Raw genomic sequence first — 26,994 nt, 5'->3', positions numbered from 1 at the left:
AATTTTTAAACAAATATATACCTTAATATTATATAACATGAAACAAGAAATGTTCTATTTTAGTTTAATATTTTCGTTTTTTATCGTTTTCGTGCATAGATTTTGCGATCTGAAAAATTACGCTTTGTAAATAGTGACCAAAATATATATAACTCATAAATTCTTGTCAATAAACTATGAAAATAAGAATAATATATTATTATAATCACATACATAACTATAAGATATTCGTTATAGTAATAAAAATAAATATGATCTTTATGACTACTCTCAATGTGTGCGTATATCATGAAATATAAATTATGAAATAAATATTTATTTATTATTAATGTTATATAATTTTAAAAAAAATCAAATAAATACTTTATTAGTTACTGTAAAGTATAAAGTATATCAGCCGGTGTTATTAAATATTGCTTAATGTATTGTATTTCATTTAAATTTATAAAATCTAAATAAAATATCCAGTCACCAAATAGTTTTAACTATAGCTACGTTTTATGTAGTATATAAAATACTATACAAATCTGTTTAGTTCCAACTTTCCAAGTACGTTTCACTTCCATTTCCTTTTACTGTCATAAGAATTTCCATTTCTAAGCATAAATATTAGAATGTTTTGTAACAAATCTAGTATCTTTATATTTAATTTTTAAAATATTTTTTTTTTTATAAATTTAATTAATTTACCAAGATGTGAAACACCTATTTACACGATTCTGTCTTTTTATAACTATATTATTTTAATATAAATTAAATATAATTTTTGCCTATAATACATCAAATACAAAAACATATTAATAACGACTGCAGCAGTGGCAATATAATTTTAAATTTTATCATCGAATGTAATATTATACCGTACTACGTATGAGAAAATATATTTAAATAGTTAATACCACTCGACAAATTGTATGGAATAATTCACCAACAACTCAAATGGATAATAAAAAATTAAAAGTTGATTTTAAATTTGCTAGATAAAAAATGTATACGATGAAAATGATATAAAATGTAACTTAAGTAGAAAAAAAAACAACATAATAAAAATACAAAAATTATAATTTATAGTTAAAATACAATAATTCACTTTCGTTCTAGAAATAATAAAAAGCTCTACAATTACTTGTCATAAAGTTTTCAAAAACAGATAAGGACAACAATAACAATAATGAATTATTATACGAGCTACAATTAGTGATAATGGTAAACGAAAAATCGAATGACAGCATAAAGTTGCAATTTACAAAAACAATTCTTGTTAAGCAAAATTAATTGTATGTGAAAATTACTAAACATGAGAAATATTTTCCAAAGTTACTGTGCACTAATTTTGAATATATATAATTATACCTTAAATCGGTAATTTTAAATCTTGAAAATATCGTAAATAATTAGTTTGTACAAATTCATATATTGATCTATATGATAATATTTAAATTACTATGTAAAGTTTTACTTAACACTCTGTTTACTTAACCTATTACATCGTATAATACTTTACAGCAGTATTTTAATTTTTCATAACTATTAATAAAGCATTAAAATAATTTAACCAACTTTAATCGATCTAACCTAAACAAATATCATATAAAAAAGTATGACAAGTTATAATACCTATATGATTTAATAACATAATATATTATATTATAAACAACTTTAAAACCAATTTATTGTAATAAATTATTACACTTGCCAGGTTTTTACAAAATACATTTTATTTTAATTCAATTGAAACACAAGGTTTTTATATGAGGCCAAAATGCTTAAGAAGATGGCATTTTTAATGGAATGATTTTCATTTGTTTGTGGTATAAAATAAATATTTACAGTGTACTCATTAGAATATCAAAGAAATGTACAAACTATTCGATATATATATATATATATATATCTTATTTATTTTACTTAGCAGTGCAGAATAAGATAAATATATATTTTAAAAGAAACAATTATTTTTAGATTTTCAGACAGTAAGTTTAGTATAAGATAAAGTGAGTATTTCCAAGGAAAAAAAATTTTAAATCGGTTAACTAAAGGTTTGATAGCTGAATTGCTGATTTATGATAAGAAGTTCCTATTAAAATCACAGTTATATGACTTCAGTGAAATACATTATACTTTGCTTGTGCGAAAATTTAAAATAAAATTATAATAATATATAAACTTTAATACTGTTTATTATAATAAAATGTAAAAGAAACTTGTGCTTATTCAAAGTAAATAATTAAGTAAATTTCAATATTTTAGTAAATATTCTAAATTAATTAATTAGAATTTTAGTATTTAAAATTTAAAACAATGGACAAGATTATTATATTTTTACAAATATATAAGATTTGTAAGAAGTGTATATACTATATACTATTCATAATATTATATATAAATTGAAACAAAAATAATAATAATAATAATAGTATTATAATTTTACCACCATTTTTATAAACTTACTATTTGTTTTTATCTTCATAAAAACTATTATAACGAAGGACTTAAAGTTATTACCATTAATTTAAATGTATTAATTGTGTTTGGTCATTTGACGTAATACCCATTAGGTAATTATTATTTTGTAATACAGATACCAAACTTTTGTATTTTAACAAATTAATATAAAAGTAAAGCTAGATACGTAAGTAAGTCAAACATTTATCATGTAATATTCTATTATAAATATAGCTGATATTTATAATTTAAGAATATTATCTTTTGAAAATAGTTTGAACGTGAATCAAATAAAAAGACTGCTGTATAGTTTTTCATATTTTGTGAAAATTAAATACATCATATACTCGGGAATTTCATAAATATCTAACTACGTTTTCGGATATTACTAAATATTTAAAAATAATAATTTAAAAGATTCACATCAAATAGCTTAAAATTGTAATTACTTTTTTTTTTTTTTAAACACCTCGACCAGTGAATTGTAATAATAGTCTAAATTTTACGTAAGAAATTAAAATAATTCAATATAAAAACGAATTGATTTTTCTATTATTTTTTGCATTCCTGCGTTGTAATTAGTAAAACATAATATTTAATTATGAATTATGATCAACGTAAACACGAATAACCAAAAGATATTTTACTGAGCCACATTGAAAAAACATTTTTACAGTCCTCATGCACGTTAAAACTAAAACTAAAAGTTTTCTTCATAATATTATAGTGGACACAATAATGAAAAATCTAATTTTATCTTAGAAGTCAGTAAATATACTAATATTACTAATGTACAGGTTACTAGCCAAAGCAAGAATCTCTCAGACTTTATCGAAGAGACAATATTATAGTCAACCAAACTGGGCATAGATCTTATTTACATTACCTATTTCCTACAGTCATCTCGATAGTTATTGCTGTCTGAGTGAAATAAGCAATAACAAATACAGTATCTGTTAAGACCATAAATGTTTACGACATGTAGTTATTTTTATTAATATGAAGTTATTATAACGGATCGACAGTTTACGGATGATATCAAACGGAATAATAAATTGAAAATTTCTCTATAAATCAAAACTAACAACTGTACACAACACCTACACTATATCGTATAATCTAAAACGTACTAACTGTAAAGTCTCGCCGGGAGTGGCTGTCCGGAGAACCGCGTACGTTGACACCAACAGGGCCGGTATACCCCAGCCGATCGTGTGCAGGAACGGCATCACTTTTGACTCTGTAAGGAACGTGACAACCAGCAGTGTATGCAAGTACAAGCCCTCACAAAACATCCAAAAGTAAGTGGCCACCAGAAAATACTGGACCAGAATATGCAGCAGCTTACAGCCCAGCTAAAAATTAAGGTGATTTGCGCACGACATTAACGACCATAAATTGTGTACTCAGAATGATCATTTAATTTAAAAAATAAATATAAATTTTTCTTATCTCATTTTTCCGGTTTGTATATTATACTTACCCCGTTCATCATCAGTACTGGCAAATTGTCAACCACCGCCTCATACCACACTAGCCACAGACAATTATTGACTGCCAGCGATATGAACAGATTCTTATGTATCTGTATCCTAGTGCACGTTAAGCTCCTGAAAATAATATCATATAAAACTGCAGAAAGTATCTATGTATATAATATAAACCAGACAGTTTAAAAAATATATATAAACGATAAAAATCGGATTTTTTTATTTAGAAATATTGTAGACAGTAAACGATATAAAATGTTTTTTCAAAACATGACTTATGCATTATTAAAGAAAACTTTTAAAGTTACATTAACATCATAAAAAGTATAAAGATGGACAGGATATACTTAGACCGGGTATTTTACACTCGTTTCGCTTTGTTCATCTATACACGTAGAAAAATGGTAGTATTATGGTATGAATTTTGAAACCAATAATAGATCATAATCAAAACACGATTTCGAACGGAGCTTTACGAAAGTTAAAACAGTGTTTCAAGGTAGTGTTTCTTTAAGCCCACAGACAGTTTATTAAAAAAAATCAGATATGACCTATTCAAAACACCATCAAGACTCGATTTTCCATACTTTAAACTGCTGCATCATTTTTTTTCGTATTCTTCCTGTCTAAAAAGTATTCACAAAAAAAAAGATAAAAACATGTTAAAACAATACATTTCTGGTTTTACTTTAAATCTAAAATCATTATTTATCACTTTATATCTGAAATAAACCAAATTTTTGAAATTAATGTATTTTATTTAATACTTTCTACTTTTTTTTCTCCTAAATCTTTTTAAAATGTCATGCTATTTAATTTTTATTTTAATACATTTTTAATAATTATATTTAAAATGCAACTACTTTTTAATATGTATATATAACATTATTGATCGCTTTGCTAGTACCGATGACATAGTATGAGAAACAAATAGCTTATTTCACACGTTGTTCAGTTATCTTTTTTCATTATCATATTTGCTACCCATTACCTACACATTTATTTAGATTAAAAAAAAACTTTTAAATAATATAATATATGGCTGCTAATTGAAATATTTAAAGTAATCGTTTAGTGGTTTTTGAAGTGTTATATACAATATGCATATTCTCAAACGTGAAACTGAAATAATTATTTATGGTGCAACTAGTGGTTATTTATATTTACTAACGTATACCACTGGTTGAAAACCGTTTGTGGACCGAAACTACTACATCACTAGTGCTATAGATAGGTTTAAGATAGGTTTAGGTACCTAAATTCCTGCTTCGGTTAATAGTTGTATTGCCAGATTATATCCCTTACACATGGACAACCACGACTATACTAACTTCGACGTATTAATAATTTCGAACGCAAAATCATACCAAACATTATGCAATATATACGAGCAGCGATCGTTCCGTTTAAAGGATGAATTCGCGATGGGTAGTATTTTGTCCCTGGGGGCTTAATGTGGAGTAGATTTTAGTTGAACAGTTGAACCGTGAAAATAAAAATGTTTTTCGGTAGGATGTGTTATAAAATGCCTGCGGTAGTAAAAATACGTCGTTTCGCGAAAAGTTGATTGCACTGGGGATTTGAGGAGAGTCGTTTGTTCGGTGTTCGAATCGTCTAATAACATAATTATGTAAACTGCCGAATTAAACAGTAGTCATCAATTGATTGTATAAAATGAAATGATTTGTTTTTTTTTTTTTTCCTAGTTTGTTGGACTAAAAACTGATTTTACGAGCGTGACGTTTAATTTTTCTCTTATACACACGACATAAGAAATGTACATACCTATACCTACTACACGCTAACTTATTATGTAGAACACATAATATATATTTATGCTACTTGTTGATCGTTCGTATTTCAACTCGCGTCTTCGACAGCTAATATTCAAAGTGCTGACCAATAATGTACGTCGTGTACCATTATATATCTATATTATAATATTATATAGACATTTCGGGAAAAACGGACGATATGTTTTTTTTTTTCCACGAATGCCGTTTTGTGGAAGATATTAAAAAATTCCACGCACGTAGTCAAGCCAGTATACCTGCACTTAATGTATGGCGAGCAATAAATCGAGGGGTGATGACGACGACGATCTATTATAAAATTGTATTATAAAATGCGTGCAGCGTAGTACCTGAAATAAAAGAATATGAATATGGAAACCGCCAACGCAGCCAGCGATACCGTGTATCCCCATTTGTAGATCATGTTGACTTGATTCCTCAACTAGAATAAAAAAAAAAACACTAAATAAAAACCTCGCCCTTTGTTCTCTTCGATGAAGATCGACAATGGTGCGCAGGCATCGATATATTACACACACGCACACACAAATAGTTAGCAATTTCCACGTGTAAAAAATCAATTTAGCTCTTGTATGCTTAATATTAAAATGAATTTATCCATAAACAAATTTAAAAATAAGAGTATTATCTAGTGAGCCTCATAAGTTTTTTTTTCTATTTTAATTTTAAAGTAAGTTATAAATATTTTAAGTTCCACAAACAGTTTAAAATTTTAACATTTTCATAATTCACTTTAAAATTAAATATTAAAAAAAAGCTATAATGTTTACTAGATATTATTCTTACTTTTGAATTTGATAATAAGTAAATTCGTTATAATATTAAGCATAAGAGTTAAGTGAATTCTTCAGAACCTACGATTTGCTACGTTATGAGTTAGTTAGACATTGAGGCCAGGGGCGTATACAAGGTGGGGGGACATGGGGTCAGATCCCCTCCCATTGGATTTTTATTATTTTTTTGTTTTTGATTACATTATGCAGTATGCACTAAAATGCAATATTTTGTGATATTATAATCTATCGAGCTATTGAATTATGAAAATTTTCTCAATACTAAATACCATTATAATTTTATTTTATTTTATTTGTAGCAAAGTAATGTTTATTTAGTCGAAATGTTCAATAACGACTATATTTATACTTTATTAAAGCATATCTTATTATTTATAAAGGCAATACTTTATACTAATAATATGTATGTATGCTCGACTAAAATCACTATGCGTCCACTGTGAGCCTGTGTTTAAAATATTATCAGATATTATCGTTGTTATTACATCATGAGAAATAACTAATAAGATCATTATCGCTATGGGTTTATTTCACCGCGTATACGTAGTACACTAGTACATAGTACGTACTACGTACCTACCATTTATTTATCTGAAATCTAAAAAAAGACACTCACGGGATTGTTGAAAATGTGTGAAAATATGTTTGTTACAGAAACGGCTAAATGGCCTAACACTTATGCCAGTTTTTTAGAAATATTTAATTGCAGCAGAAGTCTTAGACTAACTAGCAAAAAAAAAAAAAAATAGAAAACTAGATTTGTTAATTTAATTATTATTTATTTTATTTATACATTTAATGATGTAGCATTTTATAATACAGAAATTTTGACTTTATGGAGTATTGGAGTAAATAATCTACTATATTGTGTTTAATGTGAATTTTGATTCAATTCAAATTATATTCATTCAAATGTCATTGTTCATCATTTGTTCTTATATTTTACTATCAAAGTAAAAAGTTTTGGGAGGGCGGGGGATTTTTCGATTTCCCCCTCCCATTTAGCTTTTCTTTCGATCCCCCCTCTTTCAGAAATCACGTCTACGCCAATATTTGCAATCTGGTGTTATAAACTGTTGTTAAATAAAATTATTATACATTAATTCAGTGATTTTCAATCGGGACGACATCGGCCCAGCTTAAAGGTGACACAATATCTCAGCTAGGATCTAATTTCCCATTAAATGTATAAAATCATAACTATTTTTTTTCATTTGATAATTTTAAGTTTAAAATTACAAAGTTTATTGAACCCAATAACTCAAATCAAGTGTGTACTTATTTTTTTTTTTGCGTACTTTATTATTTTTATTTTAATAAAAGAACAATTCTAAAATATACAGTGAAGATTTTTTTATTATTTTGATGTTAGGGTAACGCAGTGTTTGATTCTAATGGTTAAAAGTGACATCATAAAAAAAGGTTGAGGACCACTGCATTAATTGTTTTCAAATAAATTATGTTGGCTTAGATGTGTATATTATATAGATGTGAGCGTTGAGAAGGGGGTGCCGTAAAATGTATTATACTAATTATTACCCTCAACTGAATCAGTGGCATGTTTTTATAATATGGCTGTTGTGCCGAACGCTTATCGATATTTTTAAAACGGAATTCCAATATTTTTCCGTTGCATATCGAATTATTTTCATTATCAATAAAATTGTATTATCCAAATATGGGTAAATTGAAAATGACAATATTATTTTAAAAAAATTGAAGAAACTAAATGTCAAATCCAAAATAATAGGTTAAATTTATGAAAATTGTATGGGAAAAAATTTTAATAATTACAAAAGTTATTTTGAGCAACAACATTAATAACTATTAACTAATAACCCTAGAATATTTTACACAACACTTTTTAATGAAATATTGGATAGTATATTAACAAATTTGTTAGCACGATTTGATTCTTTATAATATGTATTCGAATTTTTATCATTAATTGACCATAATAAATATTCAAACTACTAAATTTCCCAATCTTGCACTAGATATTTTCGAATCAAATTTCGAAGAAATATTTGATTTTATCAGATTTTAAAATGAATTGATTATACACATCTGAAGAATTGTTAAATACTAATCCTTGTGATTTAGTAAAATTCGGTTACCGAATGTACCAATAAAAATAATATTTGTGAAATTCGTAAAATCTGCTGGTTAATAGTTATGAATACAACAAAAATTATAAATTAAAGATTTTAACATTATCCAATACTAAAGATATATATTGATTTAAAAAAAAAATAAATGATTCTATTGGCAAATTATAAAATGTGTACCGTTTTTATTGTTATTATTGAAAATAATATGGGCGATTGTAAATTGTGCCCACAGTGATCAGGTAGTAAAAATAGTAGAGTAAATTGTGCATGGTATTTTTCAGGTATACCTAAATTTCTATGTAGTAAATTGCGCCCATACAGTGACGGTGCTAGGGGGAGGGGCATTCCGTGCAAATTCCCGGGGCTCTGTGATCAGGGGGGCTCATTTCTATTTCTTTTATTATTATTATCAATTATTTACCATCTAGTTCCATATATGATCAAGGGCATCACCAAAAATATTACCCAGGACCCCAAAATACGTAGTGCCGTCATTGCGCCCATAGTATCTAAGTGACCTTGAATTCATTAATATCTGTTTTGAACACTTGTGTTTTGTACATCTCTTCATTTATCGTTCAGTTTATTCACCAATAAATGTATAAAAGTGTTTAAAATCGTTGTGATATTAGCGATACAATGAATTTACACATATTATTACAACTACTAATAGTTTAATACGTTTTCTTTCACACGACAACATGGGGATATATAAACTGCATTTTGCCAAAAATAAAATGAAATTCTATAAAAATCTTAAATTTACATACAAATTAATAGTAGAAATGAACATTAATAAATTTCAAAACCCCAAATCAAAAAAAAAAAATTTTAATTGTGGAACAAATTATTCAAAAATATAATGATAACACTATTACACTATTGAATTTGTGAATATGATGTCTCAGTACTAAATTGAAGCATAACTTATAATTGTATTACACTATTAACTCTATATTATATAATTTAACTGATATTTATTATTAAAATATTTTATTATTATTTATTGCATGTAGTATAAATTTAAAAAAAAAAAAACCTTTAAAAAAAATTAATTTTTCAAATAATTTATTTATTTCAAGCAAACTAAGCAACAAGCAATTTTTTGGAGGACAGAGATAGTCGCCTCCTCGTGGTAGCCTCTGGGTAATGCTAACTAACTATCATAAAAATAATATTTCTATAGGGTGCAATTAACTAAGTAGAAATGTATACCTACAAAATACTGGGCGCAATTTACTATACCTTTTTTAGGTACCGAAAAATACCGGGAGCAATTTAATACATAATAATTTATACCTGAAAAGTACGGGTCGCGATTTACAATTTGTACACTTCGTCGAGCGCAATTTACGTTTGCATTAATATTATTCTTATACTATATGATTTATTTTATTTTCATTAATTAATGCTAATAATATATTATAGCCGCGTACACGACGTCGTGCCGTGGCCATCATATATTTACCTCCCCTTTATTACGAATTGTGGTCATGCAGTGTATTATAACGCGTTCAGCGTTGATAGAAACTGATGCGTTTTGGTGCACAAATAGTTAGAAGGAGAATCGGTATAAAAAAAATAATGATTTTTAGGCAACTGATACATCACGTCAATATAATTTTTCCGACGTCGATCATTATATGATATATACATAAAACATTATGTTATGTGTACGCATAATAGTAATAATTGGTAGGTACACACTACACAGAATTAGCGATAATACAGTAATGTACGCACGCGTTATTATCGTAATGGTTATATGGTTATTATTACCGTTGTGTGTATTGTTCGGCGCGTCGACGGCTTTTTTCGAACGATAAATATCCGCGGTGGTTTCAATTATACGCTCACAGGTGTATAAAACATATACAACACGGACAATGGACTAGCTTACCTACAATGCACCTACCGAATTCTCGGTGAATACGCATTATTACGACGTAATAATAATAATAATAATGTGTATACACGTACAACGCACACTATATACAGGATTTACGTATATATAGTATTATCATCAAAAGTCCCCGTTGTGCACGCCATGGCGGTGGTGGATACAAGTGTACGGCCATTTGTCACGGCAGTTGGCGTTGTCGACCGATAAATCGTGACAGTGGAGGGGTAGTGGCGATTGTTTAGGGGTTGGTAAAAATAGGACGTATACCTAGATAATTCCGCGTTGTCGGAGGTGCACGTTATCACGGTAATGATAAAAGGGATGGGGACGGGTGAACGACGAACGTTTTCAATACCACCTTCTCGCGCCAACGGAAATGAAAACTGAGATATTTTTACGGCACCGACCTTTAGATCGTCCAGATCGACGCACGTAGTATAGTTGGACCACGTCTTGTTGCTGTCCGGATGCTTGAACCACGAGCCGTCCGGCAGACACGTTTTCTGACCGAAACCTGAAAAAAATCCGTCAAAAAACCGTTGTATATATATATATATAACTCTATGATCACCTTAAATTTTGAAAGCGTGATTTTTGATCACGCACACGGTAATAATGACAAAACTATGATATTGTATGATATATTGAAAACTTTAAACGCGAACGTAAATCTAAAATTTAATGCATTATGCTAATATGATAATCGCATATAATATTATGCAAAGTAAGTATTAATGTAGAAAAAAAAGCTTTTTTCATTTGCTATTTTTATTTTTTCACCGCACCTAGATAAGGTCACTCTCGAGCTTACACGAACGGTTTAAATCAAGAATATCCATCGACCACCTTAATTTAAAAAACATACGGATAGTAATGGATAGTTAACGTAATAAAAAAACTTCGGGAAGGATAGTGGTGTGATAAAATTTTTACTTCGCGAGGAGGTCCTTTGACCATGAAAAAATACAGCTATAACGTATTTTATTGAATACTCGTTGCCTAAAAACTATATAGAACAAATAATAATTTATGAATATCTTTTGAATTTAGTTAAGTATAAATCTTAACCATGCTCTATTGTTTACTCGAGTATAGACACGTACTTCAAAATACTAAAAGTCACTACGGATAAGACTAGAGGTTATATATATATAAAGCCCTTCAAATATTGTGAAGGTATGAATTTCATAAAATACTGCAAAAATTTACAAAAGTTAAAAATATAATAACATTAGTGCTACGACGTTTATAAAAAAGGTGTATCCTTTGAATTTTTTTTTTTTGTACATAATATTTTATATCTCCATACAACGTAATATTTATTTAGGTTATCGTTATTATTACTATTTTTTTTTTGTATAATAAACAATAATAATATCATTGTTTTTTAGAATAGTCAAATACTCTTTAATAAATTTAGAATGATATAATGTATAATGTATACAGAAAAAAAAATATAAATATAATTTGCTCTGCTGTGCTTATTAAAATAGATACATATTAAATATATCTTGTTATTGAGTAGGTCAGTATCAGGGGTATATTAAATTTGAATTCCATAATAAATCATCATCAATGAAAAATAATAATAAGAGCGAACAATTAGTCTAACTATATTTCAAAGCATATTTTATCGCATATTTTTAATAATTTATTTTTATACTATAAAATATGCATAATTATATGCACTAAAACTTTAAAATATGCATGAAAAATAAAAATATGAATAAAAAAAATTTTAAAAAAAATAATGTATTTTTTGAACATTTAATTAATAGTTTAATACAATATATTTTAAAAAATCTATAAAATTATTTAAAATTTATCTTGGTACACTTTTTTTATTGCTCTATTATTGATCCAAGTTCATAGTTGAGAAAACCGTTTATACCTACAAGTACAAGTATGGTTATTAATTTATTTTGATATTAATCTAAACTGCAAAAATATAATTTTTTTTTCTTAAATTATAATAGACAATAGTATATATGCTATAATAATATATGCCCTAAAAGATTAAATATGCAATTAAAATTGTAAAATAAGTCCATAAAATATAAAAATGTCATAATATGCAAAAATATGCACTAAAAAAGTTTCATTTTTTAAATAGTTATATCATGAAATAAATTTTGCAGGTGAAGCAAATGCATACAAATCTGTGCTCTAATAATTATGACTATAGTTTTTGATGTTTTTTAATTTGTATAAAAACAACTTATAAGAAATCATGTATTCAATTATTAAGTTTATATTTATTCGCGAACAAAAATATGATTTTATATAAACCGAAAAAAAAACTAAATAAGTACACCATTTCAAATGACTAAAACAGCACAAAAAGACAAAAAATATTTTTAAATGTTCATATTACCTAGAGAATGCTTTTGTGAAAAATCCAAGTCTCTTTAGTTATTTAATTTTTAATTATAACAGAACAATAAAATCTAATTTTGTGTAAAAATTAGAATTGTTTTCTAATTTTTTAATTTTACCCCTGATTAAGTATTTTTAATATTACTACCACAGATTTAGCAAGTTATGTCAGATATTAAAAGTCTGTATTAATATTTATTAAATCACTAATAATAATAAATTGTTGTATAATAAAAACACCACTAACCCAAATTAAAAAGTGTATTATTCAAACACAATATTGTTGTGGATAATGAAAATATGATATACTTATAGATGTTGATTCGAGAGTTATCTTTTGTCAGGAAAAATACATGCATTATATATGTATATTAATTTACTGTTTCATAGTCATTCTTGAGATTAAAATAATACTTTTAATAAACAACTAAAAGTCATATTTTAATATTATATACTTAATATAATTGTATACGTAAGTTTTTTCTTTTTTTTGGTCTTTAAATTAATGTATGGAAAAACATCGGTAAAACAATAGTTGATGGGGATGGAGACTTATTTGAAATTGAGTGGTATTCGATTACAAAATGAGTTTATACGTAGCACCTATATATTTTATTTTATATAGCAGCCAATGAGATCAAATATGTAATCCTAGATACTTGTCTAGTGTTTTTATATTATGGCGTGTTTGTCTAAATTTAATATTTACTTATTCAATATATGAATACGTAGTAAGTAAAAGTATAAAGGTGTCATGTCTTTTCAATAGATCAATCAAATTGTAATTTCATTCATGTAAGTACCTACCACAAATGATAAAGCCACATATAAATAAAATATGTATGATAGACTACCTACGCTTCTATTCCCTGGATACGACCCACCTGATTCATTTTCTTTCGAGATAAATCAAAAATGTATTTTTTAACATACAATAATACACATTACGATATAATCATGTTAAATACAGTTCTTGTAGGGGGATACGACAGGGGCTTAAGGTATAAACCCAGTCGCTGCACATAAATAAAATATTTTTAGTTAACTTTTTAACTTTTGTACAAAGAAAAAGGATTTTTTTTATTTTATGTTTCAGAAAAAGCATCCAGTTGAATTTCACTATAACAACGAAGAGTAAAATAATGTCATTATTCAAATTTAAATTTTATTTTATTTTCATTGAATTATATGATCTCTCTAACCTCATAACCACAAAAACATAACCTGCACACGACAACGCCACGATGGTTTTGATTGTACTATTATGAAAAATATTATAAAAGAGACCTTTTAAAATATTAAATTCGCGTGATGTGCATTATAATATTTTAATATACTATGTTATATTACATTTTCACGCGCACGACTCGAATATTAATCAAATATTGTGTTTCATAATGTTAACACGTTTATCACTCCGTCGTTTTTCAAAGATCACACGGCGTATTCGGTGCAGATATATACGAGTAATATGACAGCGATATCATTTATTATAGCGGCTATTGTAATGTTTGTGGAATTTCGTTTCTACAAGCCGACTTAGCGGTTTCGCGCGGGACTCGTGGGTCTTCCGAGTTTTGAACAAATTAACTTGACGCGTGCACGTTCTTCTCTGCCGGTCTTAATAATTATAGTTATAACATCGGCGACCCGAGGTACACGTTACAACGGCTAATACACTCTGGACGATTCCGATTCGTTCACCAAAGTACAGCTTAAGTACGACGATAAATGTAACAATACTAACAAACGAGTGGTACAGAAGCAACAATTTAATTTAATTACATTTATGATGCATCTTACATTGCAGATGTGTGCGATTACCTTATGTCGTAGGACTTCGTCTATAAATTGATATTTTTATCGTTTATACAAGCAAAATGCCAAAATCAATTATATATACGTATGTATATTACCGTTATGGCAGTCTTCTTCATAATTAATAATACACGTAAAATAGTATCCAATGCAATTTCATGTTTTCTACTTTTCATTTATTATTTTTGCACAAATCTTCTAATCTAGGTAATAGTTTTGCGATCCACCAATGCCTGCAACAATTGAACTTTGGGTGTACCTCAGGGACTAAAATCTATTAGCCGAATCCTAGACCATGCATATACACGCCGATAGCTTACGATTTCAAAAACACTATAGAAAATTTAAAAACATTCACTTCTACAGTAAGTATTGTTAAATACGATTTATCTTAATTCCTTCATGATAACTAGTCTGACAATACTTATTTTTAATGGTGTAAATGTGAAGTATAATAGTTTCATTTTAACTGTTATTTATTTTACTAGAAATAGAAATTCTTCCAAAAATATAGATTACAATTTAATAAAATGCTGTATAGCAAAGGCTTAAAGATTTACGAAAATTGAAAATATTGAAAAAAAACAAAATCTGTTTATTATAAACGAATTACTAATAAATGTTAATTTTAATAGATTAATTTCCATTTTGTTATAATAAAATCTAATCTGACTATTTTAAATACAACGAACACGATAAAGTAATACTTTTTCAACATAACATAATAACAACTATAAATATAATATTCATTCGACTTAGAAATGTATAAACAAATGTAGTTAAATTATGTACATATTGCATTTTAATTAAAATAAATTATCACTAACATAATATTTTTTTTTTCATTTCGTTAAATAATATTAATAAAACTTATTTAAAAGATAAAAAAATATTGTATTTTGCAACTAATAAAAAAAAAAACATTTTTTCTTTGTAAATATTATATGTTAAATTAATATTAACGAAATAAATAACTATTAATGTGGAAACATTTAATTTTGTTAATTAAAACGACATTTTTATGTATAAACAGCGGGTTACAAAATAAATCAAAATATTTTGCGAAATTTTGTAAATGTTAAATTCGTAAGTTTAACTTCTGTACAGTGGGTTTGGGTTGATTATGTTTATAATATAATCATGTTTGTAGAAGGGTGTTTTGATTCTATAAAAACCTACAGTTGGTTCATATAAAAAAAATCATAAAAAATAACTGAATACTTTATTTTATGGTTTACGAAAATTAAATAAATATTTAATCTTATAATTTGGATAATAATTTTTTGCAAAGTAACTGAATAAATAATTTTTTGAAAACGTAGTGGATTAAAAATCTGTATAAATAGTTATATAAAACACAAGTATCAACTACTTGACAGTACAATACTTAGTAGATAATTATTTAAATAATACAAATTTATCCGTGACAAAATCAATAAAAACTACTAAAAATATTTTAATAACTAATATTTTAAATAATATCATATATATAATGCTTAAGTAAAACACCAATCATATAATCTGTTTTTAGTTTGACTGTTTAGAAAAACTGATTCTATAACTAACTATAAATTATATTTCTGGTACTAATCAAAAACTTAAATACATTTTTCTGTTTACCAACATTGTTACATTATAACTAATATCTCTACTATATAATTTATCGATTTTAAGATGAAAATTAATAATAATAGTATTTAATATAATAAGTAATAAGTAATAGGTTATACTTAGATAAGAATTAATAATTAATAACTGAAAATGATTCCTATTTTATATTTTAAAACGTAAAAGAACTCTGATAGCATTTTCCATATGATATTTTCTATCTATTAAATTTTACTGAAAAATATATGCGATTGATGCAATTTTTTAGAAGTATTCCCAATCCGAAGATTTTATTCAAGACTTTTAGAGCAACAGATATCTCTTGGGAAATTTTGAATCACCCGACTTTTATTTCTACCGAAGCCAATAAATATTCATATTCACTTCTAAAATTCATATAACCTCCAAGCTATTTTCAAGAAAGTAGATTAATAACAAATAAACCTTGAAGATACACTAATATAAATAACAAAATATTTTAAGCAGAATGTAAATAGTTTTTAACTTATTAGTACATAATATTTTTCAAGCTACTATAACAATTTAAGTCATTAAATAAGTAATAAGTTTTAAACATTGAATAAATGCAACTATTTCTTATACAAATACCAAATAAATAGCTAATTTTAAATATTCATATAAATATCAAATTTATTCTATTTAATATTGATTAATAAAGAATATAAATAAAATACACAATGTGTATACGGTCCTAACTCTAATATGACGTAAAGCGGCTACTTAAATACAAATAATATGCTATTTTAATAAATTTATTGTTGTGAAGCAGCACCGTCTGCGGCGTTTATGTACTTGTAGACTCAAATAACACGATATTTAATGTACACTAGAACACGACGTCACGAACTACAATAGTAATTTATGTTAATTACTTGAAACCATTTTCTTATTAATCTTCAATAATAAAATCAAGTCAAGTTCAGACCACAATACTCTGAGGGTTAAATCTCGTGTTAGAGAAATGTTTTTGTAATCTTAGTACACCTACACATAATATAGCTAGGTACTTTATAATACAATAAACATGTACATTGTACAATTCATAATTTATTATTTTCATAGATATTTTTATAATATAAATTTGTTTGAAAACAATTACGATTAAGTATTATTTATTCAATAAACACAATTATATTATTATTATTATTATTGTTATAAAAAGAGAGATAATAAGAATTAAATAATAGAATTCCATCACTTGCAATACTTTTTAATAGCATTTATTTATTAATAATATAATATAGTAAAGGGATAGGAGTATACGTAGACTCTATACTCGTACATCGATATATTATGATGATAGGCGACACATACACTATTTAAAATTAAACAACCAGAGATTTGGACCTATAATACATAATTATTGTTAGTCACATGAGCCTTAAATCAACAATTTTGATAATTATTTTTTAATTGCTTAATACATAAAACGTTTTGACCAATATTAAGCGTATCGTGTATGTTATATAATTAGGAAATAAAAGATATTCAATTCAAAAAAATTAACATATTACAAATATATTTAAATGAATGATATAGCAGATATATATAGTATAGACTAGCATTATATTATTATGTGTAATTATAACGATTAAAAACATTCTTTAAAAAAGTACGAAATGAAATTTATTTACTTTTATAAAAGTGTTTTAATAACTTATAAATCACTATGAATATTAATAATATAATATAGTATTCTAATTTTAATCAATTTGTTTTTCGTGTTAAAATAAATATGTTTATTTTTGATGATTTATGAATATTTAATGATTTGAAAAAGTGCATTATAAAATCCCTCGAACTAAAACATAACTTTCACAATAAACAAACTTTTATAATAATTTTATTATTTTATGTAGTGAAAATCATTGATTTTACATAATATGAAAAAATAATTACCAAATATTTATTGGTATTTTTAAATTGAAAATAAAAAAGAAGGTTATTTATTTTGTGAGTTAGAATATTAAATAATATTATATACAAAGTAAGTATTTTATTTTAACACATGTTATATTAAACAAATTAATGCTATTATGTTTATAAAATGAATGGAATAAGTTAAGATTTTGTTGCTATACAAAACAAATCTTTTTTGTAGTTATTGTCGAAGTAACAATGTAGTTTTAATTACAAAACTTAAAATATGATAAGATCAGAGTAACATGAACATCGTCCAATGACATGAACGTTAGTTATTATTTATAAATTAACGTTTAAGACAGTTATGAATTATGATCAAATAAAATCTTAAAAATAATTATTTTAACATTAAAAAATATGTAATATTAAAAAAAAAATAGCAAGGATAATGTTTAGATGGTTCACTACTTCAAGATAATAATTATTAAAATATTTCGTTATGTTATTATTTAAATTTTAAATTTTACGGATTATTGTATGAATAATTATATTCAACTTATATAATATAATTTAAATAATTTGGCTACAAAAAAAAAAAATAAACATAGATAACGTTTTTAAAATGTTTAGACAAAATAGATTGGTTAATAAGAATTATACAGCATAAAATACAGTTATGCAAATATAGTAAATAAAATCTTCATAACAAAAGGTAATAATATATGATGTTTCATATATTTTGGTAAAAAGCAATTTCAAGTCTTCTGATTTAGTTTTTCGGTATTATTTCATGCCATTAAAATAAATTATAAATTATAATAAACCCAATTTGTATTAGTAAACTATTATTTACTTGGCAAAAAATCTAGAGAACAACAATTTTAGAGATGTATAAAAAAATAAAATAAAATTTACAATTTTTATTTAGATAAAAACTATATATATGTTATACGAAAAAATGTACATATTTAATGCATAGATTTTTTAATACATAGATGACCATGATATTAATTATTCCTCGGATTTAAACTCTGATAGTCAATGAACAACTGTCTGTAATAAAAACTATTATTTTGAATAAACTTAATAACGCTATCATGTATTTTTATGAATAATAGCGTTAAAGCTTATAATATAAATAAATTACAATTACATTAATAATAAGGTGATTGTTGATTGGCTATTATACTGTATACCTGTATTATGTTTTCTAAAAATATCACGCCCATAGTACAATATTGTTTGTTAAACCTTTCTACAAATTATATTATAATATAATTATTAAATAAATAATGGTTATTCTATAATATACACATAGAACTGTTATGGGGATGCAAGCCATAATGTACAACATAGTTATTTTTTAAATCTCATTCCTCTCTACTGTCATTACTCGTTGGTTCGTTGCATATTTAATTTATGGTTAAGGGTTTCGTGTTTTACCCTAATTGGAGAAAAACATGTTTGTCTTAAGAGAGCATATTATATTATTATTTTTAGGTACCTATACCTACCTTTAGTCCCGTTTTCTTCCTAAATATATACTTGTAACAGCGAATAAATAACCTTGATAAATTTTGGATTTTTGAGCATGAATATAATTATTATAACCTACTTTTTGTTGGAAAATATTGTAGTTGACGAATATCAGCCCAATCATTATAACGATATAGGTATCTCCTCAATTTATTTTATTATTTTATTTTTATGGCATACATGTCAGTAAATTAATATATAAAATGTATTGCTTGTAAAATATATTAAACCCATATAGCATAATCTACTCAATGTTAATAAATATACTTATTTGTGATTTTTAATTTAAATTGTATAATAAAACATGCATGTTAAATCTTTAAACAATTCTTATTTTACACAAAAACACCGTATATATCTTATTAAAAATAATATTAGTTATTTCAATAAGATATTTTTGACAAATTTTTATGAAAATAATTAAAACTGTGGATGTAGATAATATTACATTATGCAAATATGTATTGATTATGGTCCAGCGTATTTATTTATAATGTAAGTATAAAAAGCAACATATTAATAATAAATCAACGAAAGTGTAATGCATATGTCATACTAGTATGGCAGTATTAAAAATCGTTTATTCGTTTTGTCCGTTTTGATACCTACAAGATATAGTTGGAAACTATGTCTTTCGAAAAATCGATCGAAAAGTTATTGCCATGGCTTTTATTTGTCGGCTCGACACTAATATCATGATCGTGTTTGATCTTGTGTTTTCACATAAAGTACGTTGTCTTCACCTTAAACCTTCTTACAACTCCCCCTCACCGCACACTTTACAAATCATTGGTATGGTTTGCACTTTGTCGAGTCACAATACTAAAACCTCAATTTGAAGAATATTAATGGTTCACTCATCGCCTATCATTTGTACTCAGAATTGTTTATAGTTCATTCATTAATTCTTACCCGTCATCTAACTTATTGAGACATTTACCTGTCCAATTTAATTCGATACCTTTATATTTGTCTTGCACTTGTCGATAAAATTCAAATAAACTATTTGGACGTATTTACATATGACCAACTTTACATATCACTAAATAACATTCTAGCATTATAGTACCTATTACACACAGTAAAAATAAAGTTTAAATTAAATTATTTAAATATTAATGCATAAATATAAATATTAAACTGCAGTCGAGCGTCGATTATCTACACTTATTAGTACCGATGAAAAGTACGGATAATCAAATAATAATTAAAAATATATAATAGACAAAAATTAAAATGTTTTAAATAAATAAAAATAAAATTTATGTGCATTATGCACAATGTGCAATTATAATAATAATATGATAAAATAAATATACATAAATAAATAAATGTACATTGTTAAATGTACGAATGGTAATTATTTTTTTTAAATCTTGAAATACAGAAAAAAAATTTTTTCGAAACTCTATTGTATTTGGTTTACCGTTAAAATAAAAATAAATATTGAATTTTAATTCACATGTACTTTAAATAGATACATTAAAATATTTATGACAAAAATTCTAATTTTAATATATTCTTATTATAATATAATACGAAAATACTTGTAAAGAAAAAATTTAAATTAACGATTTAATTTTTAAAATATTGTCGTTATTATATAAATAACTAACAGTATTATTATAATAATTATGAATTGACTAAAATAGCTAGTTTTAAAATATTAAATGTATAAACAATAAGCTAAATACATAATTTAAATATAATATAATATAATTTTAGATATAAATATGACATCAAATATTAATTTAATTATATAATGTTTAAATAATTATTTTAATACATTAAAATAAAATTATAAAGAACTCCTAAAAAAAAAAAAAATGTTTAAATAGCCAATGAAGTATATCCAACATGTTACATTTTTTTATGGATTATGAATTACATGTTCTATGTTATGATTTAAAGGATTATAAACTACAGGAGTTGGAATTGAAATATTGATTTTATTCATTTAAAATGAGTACTCTGATTGCCCATTTCGACTTTTTTTTTTGTCAACGAATTCGAATATTTATATTATAAATAGGTATGCTTTTGTATAACAAGTTATTTAATGTTATATATTATAATATAACAAAAACCACTTATTAATAATAATGCAAAATATCGCTTCTTTAATTAAAAATAGATTTGAAACTTTTTTTGTATTTATAATTTGTAAAATTGAATTCATTTAAATATAATGTAATAAAAGCAAATAAACATTAAAAAAATATATATTAAATCATTTAGTATTTATAATTTAAGGACATATTTTTATTAATAATTAAAATAAGTTTAAACTTCTTTGGTTATCTAATAAATTGATTTTATGGTTTAAAATATCTAGTAATATCTAGATTATGTTTAAAATTTAAAAATACATTTTATGTAAGACCATACGTGAGAGATGAAAACCTATGAGAAATATATACTCACTTGAATATGTTATTATGTCATGTGTATATATTCTAAAGATATTGTAGAATAGTTTTAAAATTACTAACGAAAACTAACTAATGGTAAAAGTAAAACAAATTAATTCCATCAAAACAGAAAACCCAAATTTCATCTAAGGTAATTTTCAAACGACAGATAGAAATATGATGAACACTGCATATTTTACAATGTACACTAATATACATGTAATTAATATTATAAAAGGAACACTTAATTGCATGTGCCATCAACGTAATGATATCAGCTATGATACTATAATGTTTATTGTTGTATCTATTTGTGACTGTGTATATAATGAAGTTATACTATTTTAGACGAGGACAACCGAAATAGAAAACATCATACAAATACCTATCATCATTATAGTGAAGCTAGAAGTGTTGTCTCGCGGAAAGGCCTAGTCCTCTCCTAAAATGTAATCATATTTATTATTAATGTAAGTTATATTTTATTCGTGTAAAAATTAAAGCTTATGAAAAAATATACGCGTGACTCAGTATCTCTAAATGAGTTTATCAGGCTCTACGTATGCACATCACAGTCTTATAAACGGATATCTTATATATTTTGTAACCCGCCAAGGTGAAAAAAGGAGGAATGATATAATTGGATAGTAATATTTCACGACACACCAGTTATAGTAAAATAAAACCTCACAATACTGAAAATTACTATAGGTATAACAAAAAAAAAAAAAAAACTCCAACAGTAACTGATCGCTTGTTAGTGGAGTTTTTCGACATCCCCACCTTGTTATTCTGTGCGATTCTTGATTTTCAATGTGGACGAATATGAATAAAAAATTTCATAAAGGTAAGACAAAATAATATTCTATAAGACACAATAAAACGGCTTTTGTTTCTCGTAACCTAACACCTTAGGTTATCTACTTATCTCGTAAAACTTGGAAAATAACGACTAACCAGTATTGTAGCCATAAATGCAACGTTACGGTTTTCGAGAAACGTGTAAAATCATCCAAATAGTATAAGACGTTCCACTGGGTATAAAAGTTTCCTCTTTTTAGCCTTTGAGTGCCGATGAATCAATCGCGCGAAATAACTCATTAATCAGATCATGTCTATTTATTTTTTCCCCCTTTCTGCGGTCTTTTTAAGGTTTCGTAAACAAATATAGGGAAAAAAATAACCCGCAGCCTACCCACCGCCAGTTCACAAACAAAATGTGACGTCAATACCCATCTGAAAACTTATTGGTTTGTATTAACTGGGATAGGTAAAGATAAACTTGCGAGTCCAATAAATTGACCATAAAACGTACACCAACGTATATAATCCTGTATGATAAACCATTGTTCCGCGGCGGACAAAAATGTTTATCATGACGAAGTATATGGAGTTCATGACCTCGAGCCACGCCACTATCAGTTATTAAAATATCTGTGCACGCATATAGTATAATAATAGACCGTTTTACAGTGCTAATGTAATGCGCATAGTTAAAGTAGCTTTTATCCAAACAACATACAAGTATTAAATAGTTCGTTGCAACAAATTTATATACACCACGTTCCAGTAGTTAACTATAACGGGCCTATTATTAAAATTGAATTTGATTATTTTTCAAGGTTTAATACCTATATTATTTAACAGCAAAACTAAATGCTTCCTATAAAATTGCGTGTAATATTCAAAAAATTAGGCATATAAAACTTAGTACAAATAATCGCACAAAACATGTTACAAGCTATAATATATTGTACAAAAATTGATTTTATGGGTAATAAAATGTATACGTACGTTTTGTATCAAACCCCAAAATAAAATAAGGACATGGAAATTTGGCTACTTCGCCAGCCTTTGTCCGGTTAATACACGTCCAGCCATCAAATTCTCCGGGACACCAGGCATTACTGTCAGATACTATAAAACAATAAAAGATTTTAAAAACTATAAATGCAGTTCTATTATTAGGTACATATAATATATAATAAATTTAAATTAATAAAAATTTTCATAAATAAAATCAACTATTTTATTTATAAACAAAGTGAATCATTGTTTACTTTTAACATATTTTTTATTTTTCGTTAATGGATAATTAATTTAACAAATTATTGTTTTTAGTTGAAAAAACAACCTATACAATTATTATTACCTAATATAAAATTATGATCAAACATATTAAACTTCTTCGGTACAATATGATAATAGAATATTTAATTCCTATTGTTGCATGAAAAACAAGATAAAAATATACGGACTTTCTAAGTGCCATTTAAAATTTTCACATAATTAAATAATTTTTTTTATGTAGCTTAATTATACATTAAAAAGGTATTTCACTTTTAAGTGTACACGCGTGTATATTTCTTTATCACTGTTTATTGTAAATCCTTCTACGGTAGAATTAACTAAAAGCTGTAATTTATGTACATTTTGTGTACGCTATTTCTCTAATTTATATTAATTAATATAATACACGATAAAATATAAATAAAATCAATGTATGAAGATCATATTATATATTATATTATGTTACAGATATATTAACGATGTAAAAACCATAAAAAATATATTGCAGAAGTGCAATTTACAAATTTGTATGTATAATATGGTATAAAAATTTTTTAAAATACAATAGAGAGTAATAATATTATAGCAATATGACACAAGTATACACAGCTAAAAAGTACTCCAAGTCCGCTGCAACCAAACAGATTCTAAATTCTAATCAAAAACCTTTATTAAAATAAAAAGATCCTTTGGTATTACATATAATATATAGTGTTAATCGTACTAATAGTTATGTACAATGAATAATAATTAACAACAAGCTTGTTTCTTGAAAAATATTAAATAATTATTTGAACTATTTTGGATTATTAATATTATATTATTTTTATAATATAATTTATTAATTAATTACTAATTATTATTATAAACTATGACAATCATTACTAGTATATTTAATCTATGATGTTGTAGTGTTGCGTTCCGTACTATAAAAAATTCTGGTCGCTTCATTTCTAGGTATGTAATTATAAGAAGTAAAATAATTATTAATAAATAATTAAATAAATAATTTTTACTTTTTAAACAGGTATACGTTTGTTACTAAAATGTCCTATAATTATATAAAATATAATATTATATACTGTAGTGATTTTATTATATTTTATATTTTATATCTTATAATATGTTACATATTGTCTGGTTGCGTTATCACCAACCACTTACTATTATCTTATTTTTTATCATTATTTTATTTATTGATTTATGTAACTTTATCGACGTATACGCACTTTTTTATTATATTCATTCTCTCTTTAACTACCCACCAAGTTCGGCGCGTACGGTGTATTATCAGGGCTCGGGACTTATAACACTTAAAATCATTAAAATAAGTGCTTAAAAAAGCGCTTTAAAACATCATTATAAGCACTAAAATAAGCATTTAAAAAACTTAAAATTGAGCTAAAATATTTAATCAAAAAAATGTTTACGTGATAAAGTAGGTGGTACTAGACATAATTTGTAGCTGTGCTAAAAATAATATAATTAAAGATAACAAAAAAAATTGAAACAAAATGATTAGGAAAAGTTTCTAACTAAAAAATCAAAAAAAATAAATAAATCTTTATATTATGAAAAAATCAAACTTCATTTTCGAGACATTTTGCCTTATTGTTTATAGATTTTCCGAGGTATCTTCTAAAAAAACTATAAAAAGTAGAAAACCGATCAAAAAAGCTAAAATAATCAGAACAACTGGAAATAAGCATCTTTTTTAAAAAATCGTTGAAAAAAGCAAAAAAAATTTTTTTAATTTCATAATTGAACATGTTGTAACATGACAAACAACATTCTGCTACACTTTAAGTCAATCTAAAAAAATTAAACACATTCTTTAAGTCCCGAGCCCTAATAATTATACTTGAAATATTAAATTTGTTCATTTATTTTTAATTTAACATTCTGACAACGAACGACAGTTTTATTATTTTATTTATTGGTGAAAAACGGAAAGTGGAGGAAAAAGGTCAAGAATTATTTTTATTTTTTTGGAGGAAAACGGTATCTTGTTTTTGGAGTCTTTTAAACGGTCGAATATTCACGAATTAAAAAAAAGATAGGATTGCTTTGGGTCACACAAATTACAAACATTCTTTCCTTATCAATGGACCTTTTTAAACACTGCATAATGTCTTTCTAAGCCAATTCAATTGTATTTATAATGTACTAACATTTACTACCTAGAGTATAAAGAGACTATTTAAAATTAAATGACTGGATATGAACTTTATAGATATCAAGATTTTTTTAAGTATTTTATATAATCTTATAATTTTTAATAACACATATATTAATACCTATACTATATCACAGGGGTGGCCAAACTTTTTTTGGCCGCGATCTACTAGAAATATACTTCACTTTTGAGGATCGACTTCCATAAAAAGGTTTTTTTTATTATTAAGTATATATAATTATTAAGAAACAAACTTTGTGCGTAGTCTAAAAATAAATTCTGACACGATCGACTTTGAAATCGTTTGCGATCGACCGTTGTCCGCCCCTGCTATATTACATCAAACAGAATATCAGTAAATACAAATTATTTTTTAAGATAATAAAGTAGGCATACTATTATCCTACCCCCTTAAAAATACAAAATTTTCTACAAACAAAAAAAAATTGAAACTATTTCAGTAATTTTCAAATACCTATTCTTTAAACTCAACTCAAATACTTTTTCAATCAGGACATATAATATAATGAATGAAGCTTCCAAAACTGAACAATGTAT

General features: G+C 25.5%; 1 protein-coding gene across 3 annotated transcripts in view; it reads right to left on the bottom strand.

The window, feature by feature from the left end:
- Window positions 1-26,994, bottom strand: part of LOC113551328 (calcitonin gene-related peptide type 1 receptor-like) — a 61,734-nt gene that overhangs the window by 9,268 nt on the left and 25,472 nt on the right. For all 3 annotated transcript variants that reach the window (XR_003405113.1, XM_026953507.1, XM_026953508.1), the window contains exons 3-7: window positions 23,985-24,107; window positions 10,965-11,071; window positions 6,079-6,170; window positions 3,929-4,055; window positions 3,580-3,800 (exon numbers count right to left, since the gene is read on the bottom strand). Coding sequence is in view for 2 of the 3 variants with exons in the window: in XM_026953507.1 (XP_026809308.1) it covers window positions 3,580-3,800; window positions 3,929-4,055; window positions 6,079-6,170; window positions 10,965-11,071; window positions 23,985-24,107 (670 nt within the window). In the remaining variant the exon portion in view is untranslated. The remainder of the gene's footprint in view (window positions 1-3,579; window positions 3,801-3,928; window positions 4,056-6,078; window positions 6,171-10,964; window positions 11,072-23,984; window positions 24,108-26,994) is intronic.

Source organism: Rhopalosiphum maidis, chromosome 2, assembly GCF_003676215.2.
Source record: "Rhopalosiphum maidis isolate BTI-1 chromosome 2, ASM367621v3, whole genome shotgun sequence".
NCBI classification, from domain to species: domain Eukaryota; kingdom Metazoa; phylum Arthropoda; class Insecta; order Hemiptera; family Aphididae; genus Rhopalosiphum; species Rhopalosiphum maidis.
This window is presented reverse-complemented; position numbering and strand designations above follow the sequence as displayed.